Here is an 18,606-nt window from a genome sequence, read left to right on the forward strand (position 1 = left end):
AACTGAATGAACTTAAAAATGCATTGGAACATAATGCTCACTAATTAGAGGTCTAGGCTAGAGACGTGCTCTGGCGTCGTTAAACCTAGTCACTGTTGTTTCACACTACGGTTGGGTGATTCCTCCTTTTGTGACTCGATAGTGGTCTAGCATGGATTTGAGCTCCCACGTACCATCGCGTATATAGGGGAGACCCCACTAGGTTATCATCCTTTATCCACAGGAAGCCGTGTCTGCCGCCTTACAAGCCGTAACGCACCGAACACAACATTCGGGAAGATTGACTGCCATACGGGAAGTCCTTGGTTTTCATATGATTGCCAAGGTGTATATGCAGTTTTATGGATTTGTTTGGTAAACCCTTTGCCTAGTCTCTCCAGAGTAGTCACTTTTGATCCTTTTCGGACTCCTTAAAAGAAAAGGCTCACTTGAGCAGTTTGTCACTTCGGGCTCACAAAACATTCGAAGGCGACTAGAGTCACCTTTTTGTCCTTTTCTCGACTCTTAAAACATGAAAAGGTCAAGTTGTGTCTTTGCGTCTTAAAATTCATTTGACCACGATAAACATTACCTGGTTAGATTTTGTGTGCGTTAGTTTGAGTAGGGTCCTTTATCGTTAGATTCCCTTAGGTTTGTTTGAAGTTTGTCATCCTGGCTGAACCGTCGACTCCCGTTCCAAGTGATCAAGGATCTCCGTCTTCCGCTGCTCCTGAGGTACCGATTGTAAGTGATACTCTTCCTGTTATCCCGAGTATCCAACCGATCAACTCTCGCGCCCCAAACGACGAAGGTTACAAAATTCATTGGAACCCCATCTGGGAGCCTGACGAGGACGATATTCCATTTACCCCCCCTGGTGTTTCGTCTCCAATGTCTACCTCTCACATGGATGAGACATCTCCTAGAGTGAGTGAGACACCTGTGTTGTCGAATATCGACACTCCCATCCCAGCTACTTCTCCGCTCCCCCCATGCTATCAGTCGTTGAGGGATAGGGTAAGTGCCAGGACTCTCGCTTTGACTATGTGGGATCCCCATATCACTCCCACCACAGGATCTTTTGTTTCACAAGTCCACACTACACCTGTCACTTCAGTTCCAACGAATCCAACTGTTTGTGTAGCGCATTCAACTCCAGTTGTTAGTGCCGTAACAACGTCTTCAGCCTTGAACACTGGTGCTGGTCCCCCTCACGGTCAAGTGAGTAATGGCCAGCTGGCACTCTCGCCTAGAGTCGTCCACCCTGCACAAAGTGCTCCACGCTCTTCTGGTCCTATTCCAGGAAGGGGGCCATATGATGCCTATGGGCAAGCTGTTCAGGATCCGAACACGCAAGGTCCACTCTTTTATTATGATTCTACTGGTCAATACCTTCAACTTTCTCAACCCTTGCCTACTCAACCTTTTGTTGAGGTTTCGGTACCGTTATCCATTGCTTGGGACCCTAGTACTCATTCTTTCCATGGAGGCCAAGCAATGCCTGCACAACTTCAAGGACCACCTAACCAAGGCCAGCCACCTTATGTGCAAACCCCCCAAGGGCAGCAATATTATGGCCAGTCTTACCCAGGACAATCTGGGGGCCCACAAGGACAACCCTATCAGGGACAACCTTCGGCTGCTGGTGGTCCATCGTTTACCTATCTGAGTCAACCTTCTGGTTATCTGGGGTAACCTGGTACCCAACAAGGTTTCTCGTCTGGACAACCAGGACAACCTTATATCCAACAAGGCCAACCTGGTATCCAGCAGGGCTATCCCTTTGGACAAGCTGGGCAAACTTATATTCCACAAGGTCAACCGGCAGTCCAACAGGGGTATCCTTCTGGGCAAGGGGGGCAGCCTTACATACAGTAGGGCCAACCCACTGCTCAGCCTAGTCATCCTTCTGGGCAAGCGGGCCAGCTTTCTGCACAGCAAGGCCAACCCACTACTCAGCTTAGTCATCCTTCTGGACAGGCTGGCCAACCTCAAGGTCAACCAGTCGTCCAGCCCGCTCGACCATCTGTTCCGCAAGGACAACCCTTGGTTGCTCAAGGACAAACTGGTACCCAGCTAGCACATCCTTCTGGGCAAACAACTCCATCCCAAACCCAACCAAGCCAACCTTCCGGCCAGATTGTCCAAGCTCAACCCGTTCAAGGACATCCTTCTAGGCCCCAGACTCAAATTGGTTATCAAATGCAAGGTGAGCCACGACCCCAACCTTCTTACCAAGTGCAACCTTCTTATCAGGCTCAGTATGGAGCTCAGCAAATGTATGGCTACCAGCAACCCCAGGGGCAAACTTAGTTTACCCCTTATCAAAATTATCAACAGATGCAGGTCACTCCTTACCAGAATTATCAGCAGCAGTATGTTGCACCTGCAGGTCAAGTTGCTAATCCATGGGGTGCTGGGGGGTAGACCCAGGGTCAACTGTCTGCATCAAGAATCCTTATGGACAGAATCCGTATGGACAAAACCCCTATGGACAAAATCCCTATGGGCAGAACCCTTATGGGCCAGGCCCATTCGGACAAAGTCCATGGGGGCAACCACCACCTGGTTGGAACCCTGGTACTAGCTCTCTTCCATAGCCACACATGTCCTTTAATCCTCAGTTTCCCTTCTTAGCGATGTTGGAACTTCCAGATGTGTCCAAGTTAACGAATGATCCCATCCTTCATAATCCATATTGGCCACCAGTTCCAACTAAGATACCCGGTGATTGCCTGAAATTCGATGGCAAAGCTGGTGAGGACCCTCAAGCCCATGTCATGACCTATCACCTTTGGTGCTTATCCAACTCATGGCTTGATGATTCCATCCGGCTCCGCCTCTTCCAAAGGACTCTCACCGGCTCAGCCGCTAAGTGGTATATTGAGTTGAATCGCGGAACATTTCAAGATTTCAACTCGTTGGCTATGGCTTTCCTAACTCATTTTTAGTTACCCATTCGGTATGAGACAGGGACACATCTCCTTACGTCTCTCAAACAGGACACGGCCACGCATATATCCGATCATATACATGAATGGAGACGGCGTCGTCGCTTGATCAAATTCTGGATTCCTGATCAGCTCTTGACCGATTGGTTCACGACTTCCTTTGTCCCTGCAATTGCACGAGACATCTCCATGGGAGCTTGTGTAACTGAAGAGCAAGCTATCGCGCGAGCTCAGTACCTTGACTTGGTATATTCTCAGTCAGGTACTCTATATGATTATTTTCCAGACACCCCGAGACCCGGAACATCCAAAGGCTCTGTAAACGCATCTTCAAAGAAATCATCCGCGAACCCTGGGAAGAAAAAACAGAATGCTTCTAATGGAAATGCTTCTCAGGGTCAATCTAATTCTGGAAGTACCTCCGAGGTAAACGCCGTTTAGTCCACCACGGTGGATAAATCCTCGAAAGGGAAAAAGAAAGGGAAAGCCAAGAATAAATCTGAACAACCCAAGCAGGACTCCCCTAAACCTCCACCTGAGGAAGGAGCCAAACGTAAGCCTAAGTATCCTTGTCTTATCTGTGATGAGGATCACTACACTAAAGACTGCCCTAGGCGGTCCGAAGTTAGTCGATTATTGAAAGGTGCTCCTGGGACTCCCGCTGTGCTTAAAGAACCTTTCCCTTCTCAGCAAACTCAAATGGTGGCAGATCCATCGCAACCCTCTTCTTCATTCGGCTCTCAAGTCTTCATGGCAGGGACGATTCCCATCCATGTCACCACTCGAGCGAAAGAATATCCATCTCATGCCGGGAAAGAGCCGAAGGTCCCCTCCAGCGCTCATCCATCCAGTTCTGGCCCACTCCACATCGAACGACCCAACACTGAGACGACAATCCGACCCCCTCCAAAAGGTGTACTCCGGAAGTCTTCCTACAACCCGAATGCCCGTGCTGCTCAACACTACAACATTGTTGAGGACTTAGCCCAGGCTCCCTCTGCTATGTCCGCTCTAGAAGTCCTCCAGAGCTGCCCCTCCCAGAGGAAGTCCTTGCTATCGGCCATCGGTGGCATAGACCTGGCTGACTCGGATCTGATTTCTTTTGATCTCGAGGGATATACGCCGAGACTGCCTCACCAAATTTCTTTCCTTATACAGGTCATCATCAATGGTAAAACAATTCATCGTACAGTCATTGATGAAGGTGCCTCAACTTGCATCATGTCTGTTGCTTGCTGGAAAGCTATTGGTTCTCCAACATTGAGCCAGTCTCCTATGACGTTAGAAGCCTTTGATGGAAGAGAGTCCCGTCCTTACGGTATCCTCCAACGCTTGCCCATCTCCTTGGAAGGGAAGACGGTAGAAGTGGAGGTCAAAGTTGTCGACGCTAATCTTACCTACAACCTCCTCCTCGGACATAGCTGGACATACGCCATGCAAGCCGTGGCTTCCTCCCTTTTCCGTGTCATTCGTTTCCCTCATCAAGGGAAGATTGTCACGGTGGACCAGCTCTCCTTCTTCGCCTCTTCTTCCGAAGGTAATGTGCCGTTCGTGGAGCATACCTCTAAATCATTCGAGAGTGTGGGAGCTGGACTCTTTAAGGATCCCGCTCTTATGGGTGTCTTTCCCCTTCCACCTCCGAATCTCACCCCTATTAACATGATTTCCGTACGTTCTGATCCGTGGGTTCTTCCTCCCGCTAATCAGATAGACTCCTGGGGCGATATGATGCCGTTGAGTCCCGCCGAGCTCAACTACGTCGAAATCGTTGCTGCATCGGCTCCCCCTCCCGAACCTGCTCTTCCGAGCAGTGATTCCGACTCATATGTTCACTTCCCTTGGCTTGGAGATGATGCTACTTCAGATCCATTAAAGGAAATATTTCCTTCCGATGAAGCCATCATAGAGACCATGTCTCTTGAAGAGCTCCCTTGGTCAGATCATCACCACCGCTCTTCTTTTCTCCCTGCCCATCAAGAAATGATCGCATGTCTCGAACGGTTTGCTTCGTGTATCCCATCTTTACCCCTTCAAACACCTATTCAAATTTACCAAGTATCTTCTGAGGGCAATATGGGAAACATTACGCAAACCCAACCCATCGACATCTCTGTGAAACCAGGGATTGTCGAGCACATTCATATTGGAGTCACTTGCACTCCAGAGGAAGTTCAACTCTACACTGACCTATTTCGCAAATTTCGTGATGTCTTTGCTTGGTCCTATGAAGAGATGCCTGGCATCGACCCTAGTATAGTGGTGCACGAGATACCTACGGATCCAGGTGCTAAGCCTGTTCGTCAGCGCCTACGCCCTGTGCACCCCGAAAGGCCGCAGCCATCAAAGCAGAAGTCGAAAAGCTTCTCAAGGTTGGTTTCATTTATCCCATTCCACTGACGGATTGGGTTTCTAATATAGTCCCTGTGAACAAAAAGTAGGGCACTATTCGAGTCTGTGTTGATTACCGTGATATCAATCGCGCCTGTCCTAAGGATAACTTCCCTACACCCTTCATCGATCAGCTTATTGATGAATGTGCAGGAAGCAAAATTTACTCGTTTATGGACGGTTTTTCTGGATACAACCAGATCAATATTGAGCCCGCTGATCAACATAAGACCGCTTTTATCTGTCCTTGGGGCACTTTTGCCTATAAAAAGCTCCCTTTTGGTTTAAAGAATGCCGGCGCTACCTTCCAACGTGCCATGTCCTATGCCTTTCATGACATTCGTCACATTGTACAATCGTACCTAGATGATCTCCTAGCTCATTCAGTCAAGCATCAGGACAATCCTTCCCATCTTCGCGAAGTCTTTCTCCATTGTCGACACTACCGTATTCGGCTCAATCCTCATAAATGTGTCTTCTGCGTTGAATCAGGCCGACTACTCGGGTTTATCGTCTCCCGAGAAGGCATCCGTCTGGATCCCCTCAACGTCGAGGCCATTCTGAATCTTCCTCCCCCTGCTTCTTTGCAGCAGTTGCAGAGCTTGCAGGGCAAAGAAAATTCCTCAGACGATTCATTCCGAATTATGCCGAGGTGGCTAAGGGCTTCACACGGTTGTTGAAGCGAGATACACCCTTCCATTGGGACGCTATCGCTCAGGAGTCTTTCGAGCGACTCAAGGGCCTCCTTGTCTCTGCTCCATTATTGAGACCTCTGAACTACCATCATGATTATACTCTCTATCTGGCCGCTGCCGATACCACTATCGGCATGGTTCTAGTGCAGGATGATGATGACGGCAATGAGCATGTTATCTATTACCTCAGCCGCAACCTCATGGATACGGAAACTCGCTAGGCTTATGTTGAGAAGTTGGCATTGGCCGCTGTCTACGTCGTCCAACGTTTCCGGCATTATATCCTCTTGCGCACCACGATCGTGATTTCTGACTGCAACCCAATGACGTACATTTTGTCGCGTCAGTTGCTGGGGGGAAAATACTCGAAATGGATCGTAATCCTCCAAGAGTTTGACTTGGAATTTACTGCTGCCAAGTCTAAGAAGTCTCTGGTCTTTGCTGAATTACTCTGTTCTTTGCCATCTCCTTCTGCACCCTCTCTTTCAAAGGATCATATCCCGGACGAAACTCTTTTTCTGATCAGCACCCTCGATCCCTGGTACGGGGATATTATTGTTTATTTACAAACATCCTATTTCCGCCCCGCTGCCTCCAAAGATGCGCGGCGGCGGATCCGTCATCAATCTCAACCTTATCGGATCATAGGAGACACCCTGTACCGTCTCAGCGTTGACTCTGTTCTTCGCCGATGTCTTACCCTCAAGGAGGCTGAGAAAGTCCTAAATGACTGCCACTCTGGCGCCTGTGGTGGCCATATGTCCGGATATGCCATAGCTCAAAAAATCCTTCGCGCTGGCTATTTCTGGCCTTCAATCTTTAAGGATTGCATTCTTGCTGTCCGCTCATGTCATGCATGCCAGATATACCAGCGGAAGATGCGTGCACCACCGGCCCCGCTACATCCTGTAGTGACCGTAGGCCCTTTTTAAAAATGGGGCATTGATTATACAACCTGTAAGCCTCGCTCGGCCGGGGGGCATGGATTTATTATCGTTGCCGTCGATTACTTTACAAAATGGGCCGAGGCGATGCCCACATTAACCGAAGACGGTCATACAACGGCGCAATTTTTGTTCAATCATGTTATTACGCGGTTCAGAGTTCCATAGGCCATCGTCACAGATCACGGAAAACATTTTCGTAATCACATGATGACTGAATTGACAACCCAACTAGGCTTACCGCATGATAGTTCGACCCCGTACTATCCTCAGCCTAATGGCCAAGTTGAAGCCGAGAACAAGATTTTGGTTACGATGCTTCAACGTACTGTTGACATGCATAAGTCTAATTGGCATCTGATGTTGTTTCCTGCCTTATGGGCCTACCGGACCTCTGTGAAGGATGCCACCGGTTCACTCCATTTCAACTAGTCTCTGGACTAGAGGCTACCCTTCCTATCGAATGTGAAATTCCTTCGTTGAAAATTACCGTCGAGTTGCTTCCCAACACCACTCCGGTGGAGGAACGGCTTCTTTATCTAGAACGGTTGGACGAGACCCGCCGCCTAGCCTCTCTAGCCATCGAAGCTCAAAAGAAGAGAGTCAAGACTCATTTTGACCATACCATTCATCCTCGTTCCTTTGTTGAGGGAGACCTTGTCCTGCTATACGACCAAGCAAATGACAAGCTCAGGGCAGGCAAACTCGAGCCCATGTGGCTAGGCCCTTACATTGTAAAGAGAGTGTTGCAAAAAGGGGCATATGAGCTAATTGACTACGAAGGTAATCCTCTTGATAAGCCCTACAATGGGCTGTACTTGAAAAAGTACTATGCATGATTCATGCGCTTCGATTTGTACATGCGTGTGTGTGTGTGTGTGTGTGTGAGTTTTCATGTTTTCGGTTTGGTGTGAAAGCGTGATTGCCCCTTATTGTGTCTTTTTGCTTCTTGTGTAGATGTCGGGTGCACCTTACATTGTTTTCGCTGATGGTGCCTGCCGCAGCACTCGTAATTTGTCCTCTGCAGCGTGGGTGATCTACGATCCTCATGGTGAGTTGATAGATCTTCAAGGTGTGTGTTTAGGTTGTACTACAAACAATGTCGCTGAATATAGTGCTATTATTGAATTATTAGCCGAGGCAATTAATCTCGGTATTCGTACATTGCTTGTTAACCTAGACTCTCAACTTGTTGTCCATCAGCTCAATGGGCGATATTCCGTCAGAGACCGTCACATTTTAAGGTTGTACTTACATGTTAAATTTTTAGAAAGGAATTTTGATTTTATCACATATCAACATATTCCACGACGATTAAACACATTATCTGATGCATTGGCCAATCATGTATTAGATAGACATTTGCGTAATTTATAATCAAAACATCATACAAGCAAGCACATAAAAGCACAATAATAAACCATAGGCATATGTATATATATATATGTGTGTGTCATAATGTTTGCACCATGTGCGTTACAAAACCCAAAAATAATACATGTTCATCCTGATACATCCTCGGACAACATGTCCCTCAAAAAATATGCATGAAAGAAACCTAGGAGTCTACTCGTGGTGGTGCTCATGATAACATGCCACCGCGCGCACCAAGCGTCTCAACAGACGATGGATGCCGGTCGGCACCCCCACCGTGTGCCTCTGGTATGCGAACGGCACATCCGCCAATCTAGCATAGCCTGGAATCCCTTGGGTAAGCCCCTCGAGATTCTGCACCAGCTCTTCCCCCACGGCTCCCCTTGCCTGAGGGTTAGCTGCAGGTTGGTCCCTCTGCGCTATAGGAGATAAGCCGGCTAGTCGCTCTGGGCCCACATCTGCATATACATACAATTGTCATCAGAACATGCATGTATTAACAAAAAAAAAAATGAAATATATAAAACACCAAAAAGAGAAGATCATACCTAGCTCCTCTTCCCACTCCTCCCCCTCTTGCAGTGGGAGGTCTGGGTCCCCCATGAAGTTGGTTCCCACGTACGACCAATCCTCTACCACGATCAGCTGCTGGCGAAGCCATATGAAGAACTCGGGCCTCCATGACATCTGTTGGCCCCCTCCTCCTCTGGGCATCAATGCTGCCCAACGAGCCATCCTGGGCTCTCGTGGCAATGGGTCCGCCACTACAGCTCCTTGGTACTGAAAAAGTGGCAATCGTTCCAAGAAGAACGACACCACAATCGAGCCATACCCGAACTGTTTCACTCCCCCGCGCTTACACTTTGTAAGCTGCCTTTTGATATTTGTAGTCACCGCTGTAGCCCAGTCAAAAATGGTGGGGCTAAGGCATTCTGTCGCTAGTAACAGATGATTCTTACTTGCCTCATGGGGCGCCTGTACCCCAGCTGCACGCGTGATAGTGAACAATATCACTCTAAGGGCCAAGTCATGGATGGTGGAGATATCCACCTTAGCACTGTTTCTCCCAAATTGTGCCTCTGGGGACACACGAGCCTTCACTTCACCCATCTTCTCCCCGGAAGGCCTACTTCCGGTCAAAATAGGGCTCGCCCCTCTCCGTGACAGCCCAGTAATGAAGTACACATCAGATACATCCAGCTCTAAGGTCTGATCCCATAAGCAAAATACTTGGTCATCAACATCCCAAGCATCCACTATGAACTGTAATAGCTCCGGTTGAGCTCGCAGATAAGAGGTGAGGAAGAATTTTTTGAGACCACAGTCTCTCAAAGCATTCATACATCCCTCATCCGCTATGGCTAAGGCATCTACGGCATCGTGCTCCTGTTCTTTCCATTCCACCACCATTTTTGCTTGTTTCTTGCACCCATAAGGACGAATTCATCATTAGTGACACCCTGGTAGGCTTGCAAACCGAACAAATTTCAAAATTGATGGGTAAATTCATATATAAAGTTAGGTCACACAGTTGGCGCGACTGTTTTTAAAATAGTCGCGCCAATGGCGCGGCACCTTTGGGTAAATCACCCCATTGGCGCGGACCTGTGCCGGATACCCGCGCCAATGGGGCGCAACCCTAAATTTGAAAATCCCCCTTGCCGAGGCTCAATTCAGGAACAAAATGCATAAAACAAGTGTGGAAATGAAGCTAAAGGAAGCGCCTCTTACCTGGAACTGGCGGAATTTCAAATGGTTGCCCGGATTGGCGGTAATCGCTGCTCGAAGTTTGCACCCCAAATGGACCACTACCACTATGCAAAGGGTAAAATGTAAAAGTAATTTTGTTTTTACATTTTCAACATATTTATAGACCTTTTGACTTGTAATTAGGGTTAAAAAGTTGTTTTTTGAATATTTTAATGTATTTTTGGTCGAAAATGGATTTTACGCTTGCTATTGGTGCTATGAAAGGTCTTTTTTGCAACTTCGATGGCGAAACGAGTTATATTTTATACTTTTTCAGACTCGGTAAATACGCGAAAAAGTCACTATTGAGTCATCTTTCAGCTCTTTTCTGACTTGCTAAAAATGAAAAGATTGTCGGGTTTCCCCTCTTGACTCGTTAGACATAAACAAGAGGCGGTCGTCTTTAAACCCTTTTCCGACCGTGAAAAAACGAAAAGATTGTCGGACCCTTGTCGTTTCAGGTTCGTTAATGGTTACGAAACGACGTGATGTTGATCGCTTTTTTACTTTTTCAGATCGATATTGTTAGCGCTTGTAATTTCACCTCAGGCTGAGAAAGGCAAACCTCAAGGCTACATCAAACCATTTAGCCTCGTAGCTAGCCCTACGGGGCAGGAGAAGGCTCTCTCCGGTCAATCTCGGTAGATCTTCAATGGGATGAGATGACCAACAAGGTAACACTGATATTAGGCTAGTAAACTGATTAAAGAGTTGATTTTGGGGTTTTTAATTAAATAACGGGGTTTTTCTGGGCTGCATGGGCAAAATCACAGCTTGAAACAGAGAAATATAATGAACAACACAAGTTATCGACTGAGGCAAGGTAGGCAAGAAATTTAGCATCAAATCTAGATTTTAAATGGGATGGCAAGACTGGTGAGGAGCTGACAAGGGCATAGGATATGAATCCTTGTCAAACAGAGGAAAACATTAAACATGAACAAACTTATAGGCAGAGCATGGCAGGCATGAATTCTTACCTAAACACTTCATTTGTTCAGTTAGAAATGATCATGTAGTGAAATGGAACATAACAGATTACATATGAAACACAAGAAACACTTATGCTAAATCAACATACCACAGGAATCTCAGAAGTCAGAGCTGTGAAATTTCATCAAAAATCTCTATCATAGACTGTACAATGAAACTCAGTTTCTCCTCCAGCTCTCAACACTCAGAACTCTCCCCCTCTAACTCTCTCTAACTCAATTTTTCCTTTTAATATATGAAACAAAACACAGCTGGGGGAAAACAAATCGACCCCAAGACCAGGAATTTGTTTTTATCATTATTAATAAATAAACTAACAGAAAACAATCAGCTCTTCTGAAAATAAAAATGCGCTCCTTCTTCTACTCGAACTGTTGAAAACTGATGAAGCGGTGGCATTACAGGTGTCAATCCCATTGCTGAAGACAAATATAGGCAATCGAATCTTGTTCCCTGCCACTTTGCAACTGCAGTCACAAAATAGATCATCGGTTCCTGTTTCTCTGCTATGACAGGTGTCTTTGTTTAAATGTAAAACTGATCCTTTAAAAAACGTTCCCATCTGAACAATCGCAGCTGCGGTTTACCGACCTCTGCACGTGTCTTCAGTTTGACATGTGCAACACCATTAGCGATAACATTGCTACGGTGGAACGTTATGAAACGCTGTTTCAAACCGCCATTCACTCTCTAAATTACATGAACATATAATTACGCCGTAAGGCGTTCCCTCTGAGAGGAACTCCCCTCCGTGCCGCGGTGTCTCGTTATGGGCCCTTAGATCGATTGTTAGACGATGGAATAAACTCCAGCCATTAGATCATCAGCCTTTTTAGAAACCAAGCGTCAGCGAAGAGAGGCCAAGCGTCTGTGGATGGATGAGAGAGGACAGCAATCTGAGGCGCCTCGATCCCCTTCGATCTGAACATCAGGGAGCTCTATGAAGCGGATCATGTCCCTTGACGAAGATGGCAAGGTGTGGTGAGGAGAGCCGTCCATCCATTCGGCGGTGAAGAAGGTGACAGAAAAGCCATGGTACACAGTCAGCCGCTTTGCAAGCTCGAGCAGTGGGATGTTTGGGCTAATTTATAAGTCTGTGCTTTCAGATTTCTTGTCAGCAAACTATGTTCTGCAGATGTAAAGGGCTTGACATATCAGCAGAAGCTAGCATTTTGGATCAACATTTACAATGCCTGCATGATGCATGTATGATACTAACATTCCCCCTGGTTTGCATGTATAGTTTCTGTTTATTGTTATCTAAACAAACTCATTCAACTTTTTAAGTGGTTCTCCCTGTCTTCATTTATTGCTTTCTAAACAACTGATCTTCACTCTAGGATGCATCTTCCCGTGACTAATACAATTTTTTGAACTTTTACGCTTAGAGAACTTCAGGCCTTCCTTGAACACGGAATACCAGGCACACCTCAGAAGGTTGTTTCGGTAATGCGCAAGGTATGACATTGCCAAATATGAGAATGCAATCTATCGACTTTATTGCTCATTTCTTACCACAGTAGCTGTCTGTATCAGAGTGCAAACATTGAAGGAAGAGTATAGTTTTTTTTTCCAAGAAAAGAATTATGAATTCATTTCAAGTGAAAAATAAGTTACATTTCTTATGTGCACCTGCACTTTCAGAATATCGTATGAGTAGATATTGATTCAATTTATGTATGATATTATAACATTTGCCAGACAGAGCATACTCCAGTGAATACTCATTTTGGACCAACGAAACTACCATCCCTGAATATTTTTGAAGAGGGGAAAAGCACACAACCAAACAAGCTTTCTGAAGAGATTGTGAAGTGTTTGATGAGTATTTTTTTGAAGCTAACAAGACCATCGTTGGCAACCAATAAGGAGACATCATCAACAGTTTTACGGTTGAATTTTTCAAGGTCAAAGAGTTATGGCTCGAGAAGCCCTTTGAGCCGTAAAATACCTACAGAATGTTCAGAAGAAATGCATTTCAAAGATCCTTATGGTGTTTGTTCTGAATCAATCCTGAGAGATATTGGTCCATACAAACATTTCCATGATATCACTGCACACTCATTTGACTTGGGTCGGCTACCAAGTTGTGCTTCTTTATTCAGAAGATTAAGGTGTGTTTGTCATTTGTTGAAATAATGCTATTATGCATGTTTGTTTGCTTATGTTCTCTTTTAGTCGTTTTTAGGTTTGGGCTAATTTATAAGTCTGTTCTTTCAGATTTCTTGTCAGAAAACTATGTTCTGCAGATGTAAAGGGCTTGACATATCAGCAGAAGCTAGCGTTTTGGATCAACATTTACAATGCCTGCATGATGCATGTATGATACTAACATTCCCCCTGGTTTGCATGTATAGTTTCTGTTTATTGTTATCTAAACAAACTCATTCAACTTTTTAAGTGGTTCTCCCAGTCTTCATTTATTGCTTTCTAAACAACTGATCTTCACTCTAGGATGCATCTTCCTGTGACTAATACAATTTTTTGAACTTTTACGCTTAGAGAACTTCAGGCCTTCCTTGAACACGGAATACCAGGCACACCTCAGAAGGTTGTTTCGGTAATGCGCAAGGTATGACACTGCCAAATATGAGAATGCAATCAATCGACTTTATTGCTCATTTCTTACCATAGTAGCTGTCTGTATCAGAGTGCAAACATTGAAGGAACTTTCTGTAACTTATATAATGACAGGTTGCCCTGCTTCTACAATGATAATAAGATTATCAAAGAACTTGTGGAATTTCCTATCGACATTATTTTGCATTTATTTAATTTCTGTGTGTACTGTATTGGAGGGTTACAGGCAGTCCTTAATGTGGGAGGGCAATTGATGAATGCATTGGCTATTGAACATTTCATACTTCGAACACCCTTTCACTCTAATAATTTTCCTTTCCAGGGAAGATATTTCAAATTCTTCCAACTTATGTATCTAACTGACCTTTCTGTGTTGACTGAATGCCAGGCCTATTGGAAAAATGGAAAATCTGACGAGGAGGCTATGATGCGGGCTGTTTATGGTTTAGAGTGTTCTGAGCCATTGATTACGTTTGCATTGTGTTGTGGAAGTTGGTCCTCTCCTGCTGTAAGTAGTAGATCTGCACTTGGGCTTATGTGCATGTGTCGTGAATAAATCTGCCTAATAGTTCTATAAATGAGTTATTGAAATTTGAAATCAAAGTATCAACCATGGTTTTCTGCTGGAGCCCTAAGATTTGAAACGCAAAATTAAAATCAAACTAATAGCCAACACATAAAGAAAAACAGTGGTCTAAGTTGCATGGAAATGATGGATCTGTCAGAGTTTTTGAAAAGTCAGGATCTGGATGTGGGGAAATGGGGTGTGTGTGTGAGAGAGAGAGTGAATCATAAACATAGAAAATTCAGATCTCTGAAAACACTATGTTCGAAATTGATTATTGTTCTCAAATATATCTATATATATATATATATATATATATATATATATATATATATATATATATATATATATCACTATGATAAACATAGAAAATTTAGAATCTTTGAAAACATTATGCTCTGGATTTTTCTCACAAACTCAGAAATGCAAACTGCTACAAAATCTCAGATTTGTATGTTCTAGGATGGGAGGATGGTCTATTTTGTAGGGAGAAATTATGGTTTTAGGGCCCTGCACTCTGCCATTTTTAATTTTAATTTTATGTTTCTTTGTGATTTTTAAAATATGTTCTTTTTGTTGGAGGATCTGCTAGCTTGACATTTTTTCCAAGCCATAAACAGATCTCGTGTGGATCCTTCTGGAAATGTATCCGAAACAGAGCTGGATGCAGATCCACAGAAACACTATTCTTGGATCCGATCCAGTAACATAGATGGTGGGACGCCATACATGCCACATGCATATAAAGTTAAATTGTTGTGGGACTTGTAATTATGGGCTGTTTACTTTAAATGCAGGCCTCCAGTCTAGCATCTAATTCAATCAGTTAACATTGTAGAACAATTTTTGAGTAAATGCATGTATTAAGGCATCTTTCAGACTTTGCATTTGAAGCATACAATGCAAAGTGCTCCTAAACTCTGCATTTGAAGCACACAAGACAGTATAATCAACCAACCATCTTGCTCTATATATATTCCAGAAGATGCTCATGCAAAGCCTTGTGGGAAATCCCCCTTGTTCATGATTGAAATATGGGCAAATGTTTTCTAACACTTACACTTGGAAACTCATAAAAATGAAAATTCTCAGAAAAACATTGCTTTTATGTCCATGTTTGTGCTTCTTTATTCAGAAGATTAAGGTGTGTTTGTCATTTGTTGAAATAATGCTATTATGCATGTTTGTTTGCTTATGTTCTCTTTTAGTCGTTTTTAGGTTTGGGCTAATTTATAAGTCTGTGCTTTCAGATTTCTTGTCAGCAAACTATGTTCTGCAGATGAAAAGGGCTTGACATATCAGCAGAAGCTAGCATTTTGGATCAACATTTACAATGCCTGCATGATGCATGTATGATACTAACATTCCCCCTGGTTTGCATGTATAGTTTCTGTTTATTGTTATCTAAACAAACTCATTCAACTTTTTAAGTGGTTCTCCCAGTCTTCATTTATTGCTTTCTAAACAACTGATCTTCACTCTAGGATGCATCTTCCTGTGACTAATACAATTTTTTGAACTTTTACGCTTAGAGAACTTCAGGCCTTCCTTGAACACGGAATACCAGGCACACCTCAGAAGGTTGTTTCGGTAATGCGCAAGGTATGACATTGCCAAATATGAGAATGCAATCAATCGACTTTATTGCTCATTTCTTACCACAGTAGCTGTCTGTATCAGAGTGCAAACATTGAAGGAACTTTCTGTAACTTATATAATGACAGGTTGCCCTGCTTCTACAATGATAATAAGATTATCAAAGAACTTGTGGAATTTCCTATCGACATTATTTTGCAGTTATTTAATTTATGTGTGTACTGTGATTGGAGGGTTACAGGCAGTCCTTAATGTGGGAGGGCAATTGATGAATGCATTGGCTATTGAACATTTCATACTTCGAACACCCTTTCACTCTAATAATTTTCCTTTCCAGGGAAGATATTTCAAATTCTTCCAACTTATGTATCTAACTGACCTTTCTGTGTTGACCGAATGCCAGGCCTATTGGAAAAATGGAAAATCTGACGAGGAGGTTATGATGCGGGCTGTTTATGGTTTAGAGTGTTCTGAGCCATTGATTACGTTTGCATTGTGTTGTGGAAGTTGGTCCTCTCCTGCTATAAGTAGTAGATCTGCACTTGGGCTTATGTGCATGTGTCGTGAATAAATCTGCCTAATAGTTCTATAAATGAGTTATTGAAATTTGAAATCAAAATATCAACCATGGTTTTCTGCTGGAGCCCTAAGCTTTGAAAGGAAAAATTAAAATCAAACTAATAGCCAACACATAAAGAAAAACAGTGGTCTAAGTTGCATGGAAATGATGGATCTGTCAGAGTTTTTGAAAAGTCAGGATCTGGATGTGGGGAAATGGGGTGTGTGTGAGAGAGAGAGAGTGAATCATAAACATAGAAAATTCAGATCTCTGAAAACATTATGTTCGAAATTGATTATTGTTCTCAAATATATATCTATATATATATATATATATATATATATATATATATATATATATATATATATATATATATATATATATATATATATATATATATATATCACTATGATAAACATAGAAAATTCAGAATCTTTGAAAACGTTATGCTCTGGATTTTTCTCACAAACTCAGAAATGCAGACTGCTACAAAATCTCAGATTTGTATGTTCTAGGATGGGAGGATGGTCTATTTTGTAGGGAGAAATTATGGTTTTAGGGCCCTGCACTCTGCCATTTTTTATTTTAATTTTATGTTTCTTTGTGATTTTTAAAATATGTTCTTTTTGTTGGAGGATCTGCTAGCTTGACATTTTTTCCAAGCCATAAATAGATCTCGTGTGGATCCTTCTGGAAATGTATCCGAAACAGAGCTGGATGCAGATCCACAGAAACACTATTCTTGGATCCGATCCAGTAACATAGATGGTGGGACGCCATACATGCCGCATGCATATAAAGTTAAATTGTTGTGGGACTTGTAATTATGGGCTGTTTACTTTAAATGCAGGCCTCCAGTCTAGCGTCTAATTCAATCAGTTAACATTGTAGAACAATTTTTGAGTAAATGCATGTATTAAGGCATCTTTCAGACTTTGCATTTGAAGCATACAATGCAAAGTGCTCCTAAACTCTGCATTTGAAGCACACAAGACAGTATAATCAACCAACCATCTTGCTCTATATATATTCCAGAAGATGCTCATGCAAAGCCTCGTGGGAAATCCCCCTTGTTCATGATTGAAATATGGGCAAATGTTTTCTAACACTTACACTTGGAAACTCATAAAAATGAAAATTCTCAGAAAAACATTGCTTTTATGTCCATGTTTGTATGCTTTTTACAGGGATTTCCAAAAATAGGTGTTCACATCTCTGAATCTTTGGTTTTGTCAATGGACAGGTGTGGGTGTATACATCTAATAAGGTGGAAATGGAATTGGAAGCAGCCAAAAGGGAATATTTGCTGGCTGCTATTGGTGTTACTGCTGAGAGGAAGGTCCTTATTCCAAAACTGTTAGATTGGTATATGTGGGATTTTGCAAAGGATAAAAAATCCTTGTTAGAGTGGATATGTGAGCAATTACCGATCTCTTCAAGAGCTACTGTGGAGGAATGCTTGAAAGGAAAGACAGATGAATGTGTTTCACAGGTGACAGAAGTAATGCCATATGAATTTGCTTTCTGATATCTTCTACCCTTGTAATTACATACATACACAGAGTCGTACATTACAATGTGGGGCCAAAATTTTATTTGAATTTGTAAATATCCTTACTATAATTAGTCAGGATATTGAAAATATGGCTGACTGTGAAATTGTATTATATTAAAATAATTGTTGTTTCTTCTTTACTGCGATAATCATAAATCTGCAAAGGTGCAGAGTCTACATGGTAGATGCAAATTCTCCTGATCCTGTTATACGGGCAGCCTGAAGAATTCTTTGGTTTGAAACTGCTTATGCTGAAGTTAAGGTCCTGTTTGATGGTCTGGCGGTGGATCAGAAATGTTTACAGGTAAAAAGCTTTGGTTTTATCTTTCAGCTGGTTCTTTGCTCTTATTTCCTTATTCTTCGTGACTGTAGGCGTTCAAGCCCTATCAGATACCCTAATCAGTTTTCCTGTATTTGAAATGCAACGCAGGACATTGGGACCCAGAACTGGCTCAACCTGCTTGGTAGGGCGACGTGTCTACAGTGGCGGAGTTTCCAGTTATGGGTAAGAACTTGCCCTGGTTGGAGGGGAAACTTAAAGCGTGGCTATGGCTCTCTGCATCTATGGGATGCCTGTTTCGTAGCCAAAAAGCTCAATTTAGAAGAGGGTTAGAGCTTTTAATGGGTTTTTTCCCAAATGTAAATAAATTTTGCTATGACGATGTGATTATCATTTCA

At 43.3% G+C, this 18,606-nt stretch overlaps 1 protein-coding gene across 1 annotated transcript in view; it reads left to right on the top strand.

Annotated features, from left to right (window-relative positions):
- LOC149142080 (uncharacterized) overlaps nt 1-18,227 on the top strand; it is a 37,916-nt gene extending 19,689 nt beyond the window's left edge. Inside the window, exons 2-9 of the mRNA XM_089451397.1 lie at nt 12,209-12,279; nt 12,472-12,531; nt 12,775-13,187; nt 13,294-13,393; nt 13,586-13,645; nt 13,880-13,947; nt 14,035-14,161; nt 17,617-18,227. Coding sequence (XP_089307523.1) covers nt 12,209-12,279; nt 12,472-12,531; nt 12,775-13,187; nt 13,294-13,393; nt 13,586-13,645; nt 13,880-13,947; nt 14,035-14,161; nt 17,617-17,901 — 1,184 coding nt within the window. The 3' untranslated portion in view covers nt 17,902-18,227. The remainder of the gene's footprint in view (nt 1-12,208; nt 12,280-12,471; nt 12,532-12,774; nt 13,188-13,293; nt 13,394-13,585; nt 13,646-13,879; nt 13,948-14,034; nt 14,162-17,616) is intronic.
- The last annotated feature ends 379 nt before the right edge of the window (nt 18,228-18,606 follow it).

This window comes from Pinus tabuliformis, chromosome X (genome assembly GCF_031772625.1).
Source record: "Pinus tabuliformis cultivar Carrire ecotype Pingquan chromosome X, CPIR1, whole genome shotgun sequence".
NCBI lineage: Eukaryota > Viridiplantae > Streptophyta > Pinopsida > Pinales > Pinaceae > Pinus > Pinus tabuliformis.